The sequence below is a fragment of the Spermophilus citellus genome (assembly GCF_964194105.1).
Source record: "Spermophilus citellus genome assembly, chromosome: 2".
Lineage (NCBI taxonomy): Eukaryota > Metazoa > Chordata > Mammalia > Rodentia > Sciuridae > Spermophilus > Spermophilus citellus.
The window spans coordinates 19,892,346-19,908,652 of NC_138183.1; the positions used below are offsets into that span (position 1 = coordinate 19,892,346).

The following is a 16,307-nucleotide window of genomic DNA, read 5'->3' on the forward strand; positions in this document are numbered from 1 at the left end:
TTCTTTTGAAGAGGTTCATAAACTTCCATGCCATGTAGAAAGGGTCTTTCCTGGCCCCTTCCTCTTTGTGGACATGTTGGGTGGTTCTCTCTCCTGCTGACTGAATGTGCTGGATGCTCATGGTCACATTGTTGCAGGCATGACACAGCCTGCATTTCTACAGGTGGGTTTCCACACATTTTTAATTTCAGCAGATGCTGTCAGATTGTTGGGGGGACCCTCAGACCACAGGACAACTGGCTGCAAGTTCAGCTAGCCCAGAAGCAGAGTGCCTGGAGGCAGGGAGCTGAACTTGAAAACCTAAATGGCAGACAGCTAGCTAGCTCCCAGGCTCCCTCATTCACCAGGCAAGTGAGGGTCCAGGCAGTGGGCTACTAAACATGCAGTTAATTTATTTTTGGCATTGGGGGCTGGGGATATAGCTCAGTTGGTAGAATGCTTGCCTTGCATGCACAAGGCCCTGGGTTCTAATCCCCAGCACCACAAAAAAATAAATAAATAAAAAGAAGTATCAATCATCATTTGGTCTGGGGCTGTGGCTCAGTGGTAGAGCGCTTGCCTAGCATGTGTGAGGCACTGGGTTCAATCCTCGCACCACATAAAAATAAAATAATAAAATTGGCATTGAGTACCTGCTGAATTATATAGGCATTATACTGGACAGTAGTGAGCAATTTAGGGGCATGGAAAGAAGTGACCCAAGGATGTAGGTGCTTTACTAAATGCTGATAAGATGTTGAAAGGGATCCTGCAACAAGGATCCCCATCTCGCTAAACCCTGCCTCTCCGCCAAGGCCTAAGGCCTACCTCCTCCATAAGGCCAGAGCTAGTCCTCTGGTGCTTCTGGCAGGGCTGCCTTCACACTTCATCCTCACTGCTGGTCACTTCACCATGATTCATGTTGACACATCAGCGTCCACACCACAGAAACACAGAAGAGCCAGCCGACCAGGCTCTAATAACTGACAGGTGAACTTCAATCTCTTTATGGAAGGGAGGGAGATACTGCCTGCCCAAGTGGGAGTCTGAAATGGTGAGGTGCCGAGCAGAATGTAGTCCATAAAAGTGAGGCGCATTCTTGGTGAGCAAGGCATGGTGTGTGTTGCATCCCTGAACCTCCTGCATGTGACAATCCTGGCACTATGCCCGGAGGGAGTGGGAGCTCCGTGTAGAATGGAGAAAGGGCAATAAAATCCCAAAGTTTGAAAGCCAACGTCAGCTGTCAGCTGCGACAGCTTGATGGACTCACAAGGGTCTTTGTGGTGATCTCAAGCTGCTCCCCACCCCAGCCTACCCAGGACTGACCTTTACCCACCCTCCCCAACAAGTCCCTCAATACCCGAAGCTCCAGGATCACAGTCTCTCAGTTCCTCCTACACCTCATGTTCTCTCTCACTTCCAGTTCTGTGGTTGCCATCCCCTGTCCATCTGGAAGGTTATCCCCAAACCCTATCCCACCTCAGCACCTGACTAACCAGCTCATTCTCAGGGCTTAGCCCTTTCCTGTCCCAGGCAGTCCCTCTTCTCATCTAACCTACACCTATATCCTCTCACATGGTGTGGTCGTTGTCACTTCTCCTTTCCCAAAAAGAGAATGAACCTTTTGGACACAGGCTGCTGCTGCCCTTGGGCAGAGCTGTCCCAGCACTCTGTCCTCAGCAAGTGTTCAATGCATCTGCTGCAGTGAATGAACACACACAATGAAATCAGAAGGGCCTCAACTACAGGCAAATCCAAATAACCAGGAGCCCCAGCCTTAGCCACTCTTCTCAGAAGGCTCTCCTCTCCCTGCTGTGTTTACAGCAAGGGCTACAGACTCCTGTCTGAGGACTAGCAGCCAACACTATTTGGCAACCTGGATGAAGTAATAGAATGAACTTCTTTCCAGCCTGGCAGAACCTTAAATTGTTGCAGCAGATGGTAGAGGAGGGAGCCTCAGGACTGCTGGGTGAGCATGTGAAAAGCAAAGATCAAAAACTAGATCTTGTGTTTTGGAATTGGTCTGCCAATTACATATTCACTAACTTTTAAAAACATCACTTGACACAACACATAGCCACAGCCTGTACAAACTGAACTAAATCATACAGCAATTCAGGCTAGGAAGTCAAGCATACCCAGGTTCAAATACAAGCTTTGGCACTAATTAGCTGTGACCTTGTGCAATCGACTTGATCTCTCTAAGCTTCAGTCTCCTTATTATAAAGTAGGAAAAATATCTACCTCAGAGAGGTGGTGAGAGAATTAAGTTATGAATATAAAGCACCTTGAATTGTTATGGATGTTCTTCAATTTGAACTACTTAAAACTTATTTCCAAAAGTGTGTCTTAAATAAACTTCTATGGCTAGTGACTCCATGAGATCCATTTCAATTCCTGGAATTCACATCACCAAATAATGAATTCATCTCCAGGATATCCATGATGTAGGTTGACAGCACCTGAGAGCTTGGGACTCAAACACACAGCTGTCCTTGTCAGGAGGTGTGCTGGGGTTAACACAAATCACATGCTGGTTATTAGAAAACTGGGTCAAAACCAGAAGAAAAATGACTCTGAATTCCTGTCAGAAGGCCAACAATCCATCCAGGGGGTGTCAAGGGTCTGTTTCTACACTATATACAGAAAGATAAGTGCCAGGGACAGGAATAATGGGTAGGGTGGAGCATTGGGAGAGAAGAGAAGGACAACTGAAGGTAACTGGGCTGGGCACAGTGGCACACACCCATAATCCCAGCTTCTCAGACGTCTGAGACAGTAGGATCCCAAGTCTGAGGCCAGCCTCAGCATCTTAGTGAGAAACTGTCTCAAAATATAGAGGACTGGGGATGTAGCTCCGTGATAGAGTGCTTGCCAGCATGCACAGGGTCCTCTGGGATCAATTCCCATACCTGAAATAATAATAATACAAAACAAGGAAATTGAGCTTTTAACTAGAGAACTAGATTGTTTTCTCATCCTTAAAAACATAAGACAACAGTACGCAACCCAATTATGTACCCTGCACCCCAGCCAGCTCCTCTCCTGATCTTCAACTGCTGCCATCTGTTCTAAAACATTGCCACTCTTCCCTTTATAAATTATTTTCAAGAAGAAAGGAGGGTTGCCTGTCCCCTGACTCTCCAAGCCTACCCCTCCCCGTCAATCATCCCCACAAACACAGTAAACCATGGCCTTCACTTCACACTTGACCTAGGAGCCAGCCAGTGTCATTTAAAGATAAAAGCCAGAGAAGGCACATGTTGACATCATGATCTGTCAGCTTCCTCTCCCCAAACCACTAGACTGCCCAAAACATTCAGTAAACAGCGTGCCTAGCCGGTCTCTTAAGACCTGCCTATTTGCCCAGGGAAGAGAAACAAAAGCAAAACTAGAACTGCCTGCTTGTATGGAAGCTATTTCAGTCAGTCATCTCACTGAAGTGACAGCAGATCAGTCGACAGGAGGAAAACACTCTGACACCTGCCAGATTATCTCTGAAGGAAAGGAAAAAATAAAAGGTGAAAAATGAGGGGCCTGTAGAAATCATCAAAGCACATCCTTTCCATCAGACAGCTGAAGTTGACTTCCAGCACCATCAATCTTCTTGAGTAGAAAGGCCAAATAGGCCAGAATGAAAAAGAAAAGCAGAATGTTAGTTGCAGGCCTCACTCAACCAGTCCCAGAAGCTCACCAGGGTTAGAGGAAGCTCAGTACCCAGAGCCTAAGACAGAGCAAGGTAAGTATTGTTTTTCTGGTGCTAGAGCTGAACCAGTGCCTCCAGCCCACATGCTAGGCAAGTACTCTCTATTTTGAGACAGTCACCCTAAATTACCCAAGCTGGCCTTGAACTTGTGATCCTCCTGCCTCAGCCCCTACAGTAGCTGGTATTACAGGCAAATACCACCACACCCAGCAAACAAGGCAAGTTTTTGCTTGCAACCTGCAGGCTGCCCTTGACATCAGACTGACACTTCTTTGCTCTGTGACCTTAAATATCCTCTAAGCCTCTGGGCCTCAATTTTCCCATCCAGAGAAGTGGAATTATAATGCCTAACCTGCAGGGCTGTATAAAGTGCCCAGAACATAGGGATGTAGGTCAGTGGCAGAGTGCTTTCCTGAAATGTGCAAGGTCCTGGGTTCAATCTCCAGTACTGCAAAACTAAAATTCTATAATTAAAGTGCTCAGAACACAATAAGCCTCCCTCACTAGACACATGCAGAGATTTGATTAGGGGCCTCTGATGAGTTACTTCACCTTTCTCAAGTTTTTCCTCTATCAGTGATGGGAGTGGCTATTCAGGGAATTTGTGTAAGATGTTACCCCCAAGGTTACACAATGCCTTACTGTAAGCTATTTTATGCTGTCCATCAGGGAGAACTTGAGTAAGTCTGAGCCATGGCACGGAATGGAATGGTAGGGTTTTCTTTCTTTTTGGGGGAATGGGGGGTGATTGAACTCAGGGGCACGCAGCCACTGAGCCACATCCCCAGCCCTATTCTGTATTTTATCTAGAGACAGGGTCTCACTGAGTTGCTTAACACTTCACTTTTGCTGAGGCTGGCTTTGAACTCACCATCCTCCTACCTCAGCCTCCTGAGCCACTGGCTGTGATCACAGGCCTGCACCATTACACCCAGCTCGAATGGTCAGTTTTTAGGCTTGTAACAAGCAATACTAGGAACACCCTCTACTCCAGGCAACTGTAGAACTGCCCAATGTGCAATTCTGGAGCATCCATTCAGAAACTGGAGGTCAAGAACCACATGGATGAGATACAGTGAAGGAACAGTCATGAAGCGTAGTCCTGAAAGCATGCAGAGACTCTAAAGATGCTCAGGAAACTTGGCTCTTCCACTGCATGTTCTTGGGCTGCTTCCTTAACCCCTCTCTGCCTCAAATCCAGTAAGAGTCGCTGAGGATTCAGTTGGTTAGTATAAATGCAGAAGTTTCTAGAACACTAGCTGGTAGGTAGAAAGCTAATGGGTGTAGCTCAGTGGTAGAGGGCCTAACCTGTGCAAGATCCTAGCACCACAAAAAAGAAAAAGAGGGATAGAAGCAACAATTTTTACTCCCTGAATGTCCATAGTCCCCCCTTATTGCAGTCTTCCTTTCAATTAGGTTGGTCACATCACTCACATTGATCAATGGGCTAAGAGCAAGTGTCATGTGTCATTTAAGGGCTGCAGCATACAAGAGTCAATGTCTGTGTCAACTTTTTCTTCCCATCGCTGTAATCATGAAAATGAGGTGCTGAGATGGTAAAGCTACCAAGGTTCCTTGATGCTATCCAACTTATATCATCCTTGGCAAGAAACAAACCTCTGCTGTACTGTTAACTAAGGAAGCATTTGCTGAGCACCTGGAATATTCAGGCACCATATGTAGTGCTTTGGTTTTTGTTTTCTATTTATCATTTTCTTTTTGCTTTAGAATAGTTCTAGTCTGGGGACACTTTTGGCTCCTGGGGATATTTGGCACTGTCTGGGGGCATTTTTGATTGTCACAACTGGGGAGTCCCTTACTGGCATTTAGTGGCTAGATAACAGGGTCTCTGCTCAACAGTCCTACTGTGGATTAAATGCATAAAAATAAAAAGCCTCACCCTGACCCTACCTCCTTTTCCAGAAGTAAACATTCTTCTGACATTTCTTCTACTTCCAGATATACTCTGCTTATAGGCACTTGTATGTCCTTTCTAGCCTTTTTTACCCAAGTGGAACAAATCACATACTGATCTGTATGGATATACTCAAGTTCATTCCACATAATCACCACCACGCCTGCCTCACCCTCTCTGCTCTCTGGTAAAGTGCCTTACAGATGCCAATTTCTCAGGGAAGACCATAACATAAGCCCTTTCCCTGAGAATTCCCAAGGGTTTTAAGAAAACCTTAGCTCAGGCCCCACCCCCAGATATTCAACGAACTAGGAAGGACCAGAGCACCTACCAGTTCCCTGGGAAACAACCAGGACTGAGAACTACAATGAATCCGTCTACCTACATACTGGATCTCAAGGACTTTATACCACTCTGGGACCTCACTCTTCCCAGACCTTCTCAATTCTCTATTCCCTCCCTTCCAGCATTTAAACATGCTACCACCTCCCTTCAGCCAGCGTCTCTATCAGCGACCCCCGAACCTCTCCTCCTCACAATCACACCTCCTATGTTCACTTTTCAAATCAGTTAGGTCAGTCAACTCTTTAACTTTTGTCTAACCAGCACACTCCTTTTGAAATATTCCCCTTTTAGCTTGTGAGTAGCAATACTGATCTGCTTGGCTCAACCCTACTAATCCATCAACATATTGAGGACAAGGTTAAAAAAAAAAAAATGGGTCTAAGGGGGGTGGGCAGCTCGAGTGATACAGTACTTGCCTAGCATGTGCAAAAGCACCAAAAAGGCGGGGAGGGCTTCAAACCAGTGAATATAAGTGTTGATTCACATTCTTCCATTGTGAAATCTGTATTGGCGGAGGTATAAGTGGAGGTTAGAACTGCTATGCTCAGCAATGCCAAGCATGAGGCCTTAACAAATCTGAGTACAGTTTGGAACACATTAAAATGGAGATGTTTTATTAGACACCCAGGTCTAAACGTCAAATATGCAATTTGAAGACTGGAGTTCGAGAAAGATGGGATAAATATGTAACTCTTCAACATAACTTATTTTAATCTACGAAATCAGAACCAGGCATGGTGGTGAAGGCCTGTAATCCCAGTGACTTGGGAGGCTGCCGCAGGAGGTTCCCAAGTTCCAAGGCCAGCCTCAACAACTTAGAAAGACACTGTCTCAAAATAAAATTTAGAAAGGGTGTAGCTCAGTGATAGAGCCCCCAAGGTCAATCCCCATACCACAAAAATGAATACATAAGAATGAAAGAAATGAAATGAAATAAAGGTGTTCTCACCAAGGAAATGTAGAGAAGTCCAAACACACAACCTTGGGAAGAAATGAGCAATCAGGAAGAAACCTAGAAGAAGCACCCCATTGCATAATGGAAGCAAAGAAAATGATCCAAGGGAGAAGTGGTCAAAACTTGACTGAAGGTCAAGCAGGAAAAGCATGTATTTCTCAATACAGACGTCACTGCTGGATCTGACAGTTTCAGCAAGACTGGAGTTTTTTAAACAGTATTTTAAACAAAACTGAAAAGCTCATACAGTAAACCCTTCTGAGGCCTTCAACTCTAAAAAGGAACAGAGAAATTGGAATAGTAACTAGAGAGAAGTGGCCTAAGATTTAATCATCCTGAAGCACTTGAGACTTTTTTAAAAAATACCATCAACTTATCTCATACTGTTTTAGAATAAGCAAGGAAATCCCCATTTTCTGTTTCAACTGTCTCTACCTCAGAAATTATTCTGCAAGCAAATGAAGTTACTACAGTATTTCCCACATCATTTAGCCCACCAGGAAAGAAAGGTGCTCAGTAATTTGCCCAAGGGACCCACCACAGGTCCCTCAAAGAAAAGGTAAACACCAGACTCCTTGTTATTTTTCAAGAACAGTTAGAAGGTGAAATCATGAGTAATTTTCTTCCTGCTAAAAACGTACACCTTGAATGTTTTCTAATTATGAATGTAAATGTGATGCCTATGTTAATTTCCTGGTGAAATTTCACACAATATCTGGGCCAAAGTGTATTTTGCATTATCAAAAAGGATGAACCAGAAGAGGTAAAATGTATGGCAAAGTCTTTACTTTTAAATGATTATCATCACACCAAATAATAACATGTAACAAATTCTTGAGTCCTATCATCTAGTAATTTTGATTAAAATAAACTAACAGCAGCCCAAACAAGTATGTTAGTATTCATTGTTCTAATCCTTAGTCAGAATGGATGACTTTAAGGCTGGCTGCTGCTTCTGACAAGTTACAAATAACTATTTACTACTTTTTCATAGATAAAGCCCCTGACCTTCAAGAAAGTATAAGGGAAAAAAATTATTTAATCCCTTTCTTTCTTCAAAGAATTGTTTTTTTTCCTACTAGATCTAAGAAAGAAAAAGTCAACATTGATACATCCATTGCTTGAGCTAGAAGGCATAGGAAAACAACAACACATACTCAGTAAATTCCTAAGAAGGATGAGGTAAAAGATGACACCTTTGGATAAGGACTAAGGCTGTACAAAGAAGCTAGATTTGCTACTCTCCAAAGGGACCTACTATATCACAGAGAAATAATGTAATGCCTTTCTAAGAACAGAACCCAGGCTTTGCTAAAGCTCCACATTCCTCAAGGCACTTCATGTTCTGAAGTGCTAACCAGGGAACAGGTGCTTCTTTCTCCTATCCATTTATGCGGTAGTTTTCATGGATTTCTGGTCGGATGTCGCAGACAAAAGCCAAGAGATTATCCAAGACTTCGTCCCTGTTCTGCCGGAAGTAGGTTTGCAGGATGGTCATCTTTTCCTGGGTCTCCTTTTCCACTTCAGTGCTGCAGCTGCCATGGGATCCCAGTGCCTGGAGTGGAGATGCAACAACACAGGGAATACCATTCAGTAAGCAATGAGCTAACTTCTGGAGAAACCAAGCACATCAATGAATAAATCAGTAGTAGGTGCTGTGACCCTGCGACTGAAGACCAGGTGAGGAAACAGGCCTTCCCATGCAGAATTAACAGGGAACTACATCCAGCAGAAAGCAAGCTGCAGAGCAGCTCCACTGCCAGGAAGTCACCCCAAAGACACAGCCACACTTCTCCAAGGTCCATCATATAGCCTTACCTAAAGACTAGAATCAACCTAAAGACTCAATGCTACAGGCATGGTGGCACAGACCTGGGATCCTAGCATCTTAGGAGGTAGGAGGATCACTTGAGCCCAGGAGTCCCAAAAAGAAAGACTCAACAACCAAGGACTGGTTAAATCACAGAGCTTCTACACAACAAAATACTGTTAGCCAGGCAGAATAGTGCAAGGTGTAATCCCAGCAACACAAGAGGATCACAAGTTTGTGGCTCACCTCTGTAACGTTGTGAGATCCTGTCTCAAAATGAAATAAAGAGGACTGGCCGGGGGAGGGGGGGGGTGGCGGGGACGGGAGCGGGGGATATAGCTCAGTTGGTAGAGTGCTTGCCTTGCATGCACAAGGCCCTGAGTTCAATCCCCAGAACCACCAAAAAAAAAAAAAAAAAAAAAAAAACAAAAAACGGATTGTAGCTCAGTAATAAGAGTGCCCCTGGGTTCAATCTTTACTACCACACACACACACACACACACACACACTAAATAAATAAACAAATGGAAGAGAATACTGCTCAGCAATATGAAATGAATTGCAAAACATGCAGTTAAGGGAGAGGAGAAGCAAGACATATTATCAGTGTAATTAGTATTCATGTATTTTTGCTGTGGTTTTAAAAAGTGGGAAGCATTATTTAAAAAAAAAAAACTATAATAAACACAAGGAAGATAAAACTTAAGAGGAATATACAAGGAGGTTTACCACCACTGATGTTTTAACTCTAAAGTTCAGCAAATTCACCAACTGAATTTGACATGAATATTGACAGCTGTTCTTTCAAATATACCCAGAAGAAAACAAAAAAAAGTGAGTGTGAGGCAGGAGGATTGGAAGTTTGAGGCCAACCTCAGAAATAAAACTTAAAATGGTAAGTGGCAAGGCTGGGGATGTCACTCAGTGGTAAAGTGCTCCTGGATTCAATCTCCAATACCAAACAAAAACACCACCAGCAGTGACTTGCTTTGAGGAGGATCCAAGGCTAGGTGAGAGGGAAACTAATTTCTCATTGGTGCTCTTTTTATAAGTATGTATCTTAACTATTCTTCCCCCACCCACCCCGCTTCTTTTTTTTTTTTTTTTATTGGTACTGAGGATTGAACCCAGAGTGTTTTATCACTGAGCCCATGCCCAGCCTTTTTTTTTTTTTTCTTCCCTTTTTCCTCATTTTATTTTGAAGCAGGGTTTTGCTAAATTGCTGAGGCTGGCCTCGAACTTGTGATCCTCCTGTCCCAGCCTTCGTAGTTGCTGGGATTACAGGTGTATGCCATGACACCAGAGTTAACTATTCAGTTCTTCTATTCACAAACTAACACGTAATGATTTGTGAATTTCCTTTTATTCACTCTTTCTTTTTTTTTTTTTTTTTTTTTGTAGTTGTAGATGGACAGAATGCCTTTATTTTGTTAATTTTTATGTGGTGCTGAGGATAGAACCCAGTGCCTCACACATGCTAGGCAAGCGCTTTGCCACTGAGCTACAGCCCCAGCCCTCCTTTTACTTTCTATAGTCTTTAAAATATAGTTGGCTTTTGTTAACTGCCATACCTACTTACCATAACTTGACCAATCAGGTTCCGGAGGACCTAATTTTGACATTTTTCACTGCCTAATCTTCTCTTGCATCATTTTATTAAGATACACACATATACATAAGCTAACAACAATATCCCTTCGTGTTTGTATAATATTAGTTTTCAAAGCATTCTTGCACATTACCTCTCTCCAGAACCTATTGAGAAAGCAATCAACCCACTTTTTAGAAATTGGGAAACTAAGGCTCAAAAGGCAAAATGAATATACAAAGATTCAAACTCAAAGTCTTCCAAGTTCAAACTTAGGACTCTTCATACTATGAGTGTTTGTAATACAGAAATAAACTGTTTCATAACTGCTTAGCTGAAATACTTAAAACAGCTTAGATTTTTACACAGGATTATAGGGGGAAAAAACTATTACCTCTGTTCCACAAATATAAATTGTATTATGCCAAGCTCCAGTAAATTGTCATAGAATACTGTTACCATAGAACACTGCTAAGAAAACCACACAGCTTGTGCTTTACAATGTAACACTGATACCACCTCTATAAGCAACTGTAGCACTAAAGGTAAAAATATGGACACAAGATGGCTGACCTGACACAGAAGATTATTATTTTGTGTGCTGTCTGACAACTTGCAGTAATAATCAGCCCCATCAGAAAAACAGTTTTAAGCTTAAAAGCTCTGTAACTTCCCAGTGCAAAGATGACTGCAAGTTTGTATCTCAATGCTAGGAGGAAGGCATCTGCCTTCACTCCCTGGACTTGGACCTGGAAGAGTGTGTACCTCCAACTACTGGGAGCCAGTGCAGAATGTGAAAATGAAGCATACAGAGGCAGAGGCAGAGCTGAGAGATAGAAAAGAGTCCTGAGGCATTATTTAAGCTCCTGGATCAAGAGTCTTTCATCTGGGTCTTTAATTATATAGGCCAATAAATTGTGAAGCAGTTTGAATTGTGTTTTCTGCTACCTGGATCTGAGAATCCTGGCAGCATTTCTTTTCACTGTGAAATTCTCCTCCATTCATTCCCCTTAATAGAATTTTCCTTGCATCCTTCATATTGCTGAGATCTGGTTTTGTACCATGACTGCATGCATCACAGAAGTCCATGCTGGTTGTAGACATCTCTACGTACTTTACTAATGGGGGCTCCATTCCATTTATGTTCATGATCATCACAGTACTTTTCACAGCTATTATGTCTGCATGACTTGCATTTTATTATTGAGTCTCTCAGACAGTAAGATAAGCTCCATGAGGGCAAGGACCATGTTATTTCTAATTACTGCTGATCCCCCAGCACCCAGCATACCACCTGGTACATGTTAACTGTTTAACAGATTACTTGATAAATGACTGAATAAATGAAGATGAGGAGTCAATGTTAAAAAAACAAAAAAAAAAACTAAATAGATAAAACTGATCATCTTAAAAGATTCAGCCTGAGTAGCCAACAAAACATTCAAGCCAGGCACACAGTGGTGCGTGCCTGTAATCTCAGCGAGGCCCTACAACTGGAGAGCTAAAGACAGGAAGTCTGCCAGTTTGAGGACAGCCTCAGCAACTTTGCAAGACCCTGCCTCAAAATAAAAAATAATAAAGACTAGGGGTATAAGTTCAATCTCTAGTATCAAAAAAAAAAAAAAAGAAAAAAAAAAAGAAAGAAAGAAAGAAGGAAAGAAAAAAGAAAAAAAGAAAAGAAAGAAAAAAGAGAGAAAGAAATTAAAAGAAAATCATGGGCTCCAGGTATGGCTCAGTGGCATGAGTACCTGCTAGCAACAAGATGCAGGGTTTGATCCCCAGCACAAGAAAAAAAATAAACAAGTAAGTAAGTAAATAAAATACAATAATTAAATTTTTAAAACTATCAGAATTAGAATCTCTATCTAAGCCATGAAGAATTATTTTTAGAGTGGGGGGGGGCACAGGAAATTAAAGCAAAAACGTGAAGAAACAGGACCCACCGCAGCTTCCTTGGCCTTGAACTCTTTCTCCCTCTGCAGGCGGTACTGTTCAATTTCAGCCTGAGCTTCTTCTTTGGCCTGCTTCAGCCTCCGATTCTTTCCTGTTTTCAAAGGAGAAAGCTACATCAGGAAATGTTAAGAAAAGTAAAAAAGCAAGTGGACACTGAGATGGTGAATTTTAACAGTGAACAGAAAAAAACTTAAGGCAGAGCCCCAAGAGGTATACATAGGAAAGGGGGAATTCAGAACAGTTTAGGTTTCTGCCTTCTACAGGTTATAAGTGATCAGATAAAAATGTATGCCTTCATTGGCTGAGATTCATTGAAGCTCAGTGGTAGAGTATTTGCCTAGCATGCCCAAGGCAATGGGTTTGATCCCCTGGAATTGGGGGGGGGGGGGGGAGTCTTCCATAACTAACTACATCCCATAAAAATGACAGGGGAAATAAAAATAAGATATGTCAGAATATTTTCTCAATCTCAACTACTAAGAACCAACATAAAGCCAGACATGATAGCACATGCTTATGGTCCCAGCTACTTGGTAGGCTGAGACAGGAGACAGGACCACTTGAGTTCAGGAGTTCAAGACCAGCCTGGGTAAGAGCAAGACCTTGTCTTTAAAAAAAAAAAAAAAAAAAAAAAAAAAAAAAAAAATGGGTGGTATTAGCTCTCTGGGGAACTCTTTCACTGCCCAAGAAGTAAACACCCAACTTGCTGATGGCAACTGGAGCTCTGCTCAGGAGCTTACAGAAGAGGCTAATATATTCCCTAGGGACATCAAACTAAAATATAACTAATGAAACAGATGATGTAACACTGGAAACTAAAAACCATACTTGTAGCAAGGAAGTAAACAAAATGCTGAGTGGAAAGAAGGCTGAGTGGGGAGTGAAACAGCAGGAGGAGCTGAGAGGCCAGGGGAACCAGGGGTTCTGGTCTCCAGGAGACAGCAGTTTAATATACAGCTGGAAAAAACCTCTTAAGTTGTTAGAACCTATGTGAAAACAGATCACAAGTCTAGCTAACACATATTGTTTGTTTTGACTAGCTGCTCACCAAGCTTCTTGGATACCCAGAAGGAATTAAAAAAAAAAAAAAAAAAAAAAAAGGAGGCAGTCCCAGATTATCAACCAGTGTTTATATAATTCGGGGCAAAAGACAACACCCTGCATCTAAAACTAAGCTATTATATATATCTCGGTAGTATCAACTGTCCAGCCCAGTTAACCCATGTGGAGGAATGAAACTGATTTATCCAGCTACTGAATAAGAACACAACCCTGGACTTGTAATGACCCAATGACATCAACATTCCGTAGTCTGAAACAATTAACAAGTCTCTCTAAACTATTTCTGCAAGTTTCTATTTACGACAGTACTATTTTGGGCTTACTACTGTAGGCTTCAATTCACCTGAACCTCAATCCTTCACACATATTCTCCCCATAAGTATAGTGAGTCATATTTCAAAGCCAAAAACATCTTCCAAACCAATAAGCTACAAAACATTTATGGCCCAAACTTTATGAAGTAGCTCCACCTCATTTCACAGTATATCACTCCCAACTCCCAGGACTTCCTGAATAATCACTTAATACCATTTCTGACTTTCAGCACCCCAATGAGATTAAACCATAACACATTTTTTTTAATTTTAAGGTCCAAAGCAATGACTTCATGAAATCATTTTATTTTACATCATGTGCTACCTCTTCCCAACTCTTAAATGAGCAAGCCAACCATAGTCACAGATCCAGAAAGGAAATTTTTTTTTCAAATTTCAAAGCACTATTGATAACATTTTAAAATGTGTATTTGTCACTTAAAACAAACATATTCAGCAAATAAGAGCTCTCAGAGATACAAGACCTTGCACCAGGCTTAACAGTAGAGAAAGATGTAAAACATGACCTCCTACTTCCAAAGAACTCAGTCACCTACTTCCAAAGAACTCAGTCAGCTATTCTTACCATTTTCCAAGTATCTGTCCCTGCACTTCCCCTAAATAGTCTCCCATTCTTCCCAATAAATAAACTTCTGTTCCTGATGAGACTCACTAGACAAACTTTAAAGAAGTCATTCTGGAAATACTGTATCAAGGGCATGACTGAAATTATGCTACAAAGAACACAAAACTTCCAGTCACCAAAGCAGTGCCTGGAGCTTCTTTTCAGCCCTAGCACCCTAGAAAAAAAAGCATTTCCTAGGAAATAAAGAGTATCATAATCCTCCCCACATCCATGCTTGAAATGCACTTGGAGGTGGGCTATCAGAGTCTTATACTAAAACAAACTCTAAGGAATTACTCAAAGTAATTTCTTGGTACTTTTACCCTGGCATAGGAAAGGAGGCCTCTAAACTTCAACTATGCCGCTTTCCAACATGTAGTCAAATCATTTCTCACAGCCTCATTTTACAATCTGTAAAATGGGAGCAGACACATCTTTGCTTCAGATGAAAAATGGGATAAAGCTAAATTACACACAGTCCCCACTTCACAGAACTTAGTCCTGTGTTTGAGCCATGTACATACATAGGTTACTGCACTTCTATGACAGAAATAAGCACTTGCAAGGGATTCCTAGCCTCATTCGCTGGAAGATGAATCAGGAAAGGCTTCCAGGAAGAACTACTGACTAAACGATGAGGTCTAAAGGAAGAATGACAAAGAATAAATAAATAAATAAATAAATAAATAAATAAATAAATAAATAAATAAAGGAAAACTAACAGAAAAGAAGGGGGGGGATGGGAAAAGATTCTTCCAATCAGGAGACCTATGCAATGCTAGCAGGTAAAAACGAAGTTGTCTTAAAGGAATCAAACCACTCCCCTGTGATGGAATGAGAGTAACTCAACGTGAGTGCCCAAAGTGAGAGCTGGCAAGAACACAAAAGCAAGACCCAGAAGCGCTGCCTCCAACCCATTAGGGAATCTGGGCTTTATTCTGCAGCCACTGGACATTTGTTGACTGGAAACTTGGTGGGGCAGTCACGTTTGCATTTACACGGATGACTGAAGTCCGGAGTGAGTGAGTACACAGTATAGCACTGGCTTCTTCCATTCCTCAGTGTAGACCAGAGGCACCTGTTAAACTCCTGAGCAACTCTACACTTCCACTTACCAGCAATGACCCTATCCAATATCTGCTTCCTTCGCGAGTAGGTGGAATACCATGATGGTGTTGCACCCATACTGTGCTGGCGCTTACTAGCCGCATTAAATTTAAAAAAAAAAAAAAAAAAAAAAGGAATGAACGAGTTAGGTTGCTACAGAGGCCTCAAAGAAGTTGTGGTTCTCAGACACTGGTGGCAGAGACGGGGGTAAAGTGAACGGATAGACATATCTTGGCGTATCTAGGACTAACAAGGAAGAAAACTCGGGTTTGGAGTCTGAGCGATCCTGTGGATGGTGGCTCCCTTCACTGGGCCGGAGCCTTCCAGAGGCGCAGGTGGGAGGGGAGAGAGAGAGTCTGGACGGCCCACGCCTGGATCCCAAGAAGGATGGGAATCCATACCGTGTCCCCACCCCACATCGACACCCAGGCCTTCCTGAGCCTCGGCTCCACTCAAAGGGCCGCGACAGCGACCCTGTTCCTCGCAGCTCGGGCCTCAGCCGCCTCCCACCTCCCGCGGCCTCCACCAGCTTCCACCCACGCCTAGCGGCGGGCCCTGAGACTTACGCTTGCGGGCCTCCGACACCTTCTCTGCGGCCCGCTTCTCCGCCTGCAGCAGCTGCTGGATCCCCTGCGACTGGCTGGCCATGGCTGCGGCGACTCTGAAGGCCAGGCAAACGGCCTTACTAACGCCACGGCCCCCGGGTCAGCTGACCCACCGCCCAAGCTCTGCGCCTGCGCCTTGAGACAGCGCCCCGCCCCGTCGTCACGTGACCCCAGCAGCGTTGCGTCAGCTGACGGTTTGGAAGTCTTGGGCTCACGCAGGATGGGGCGGGGAGGAGGAGCCTAAATGGAGCGCCGCAACTGCGCCTGCGCGGTGTCAGGGCTGTCTTCCATGGTCCGGGCCCTCCGACCGCCAAATCCTGTCACTTCGCTGGAGGTCCTTGTA

At 43.2% G+C, this 16,307-nt stretch overlaps 1 protein-coding gene across 1 annotated transcript; it reads right to left on the minus strand.

Moving 5' to 3' along the window:
- Positions 1-7,667: 7,667 nt before the first annotated feature.
- Positions 7,668-16,092, minus strand: ATP6V1G1 (ATPase H+ transporting V1 subunit G1). The gene is made up of 3 exons (XM_081278565.1): positions 15,926-16,092; positions 12,242-12,342; positions 7,668-8,455 (listed from the first exon to the last, which is right to left on the minus strand). The coding sequence occupies exons 1-3, from the start codon at positions 16,005-16,007 to the stop codon at positions 8,282-8,284; spliced, it is 357 nt and encodes a 118-aa protein (XP_081134691.1). The 5' UTR covers positions 16,008-16,092; the 3' UTR covers positions 7,668-8,281.
- Positions 16,093-16,307: the final 215 nt, after the last annotated feature.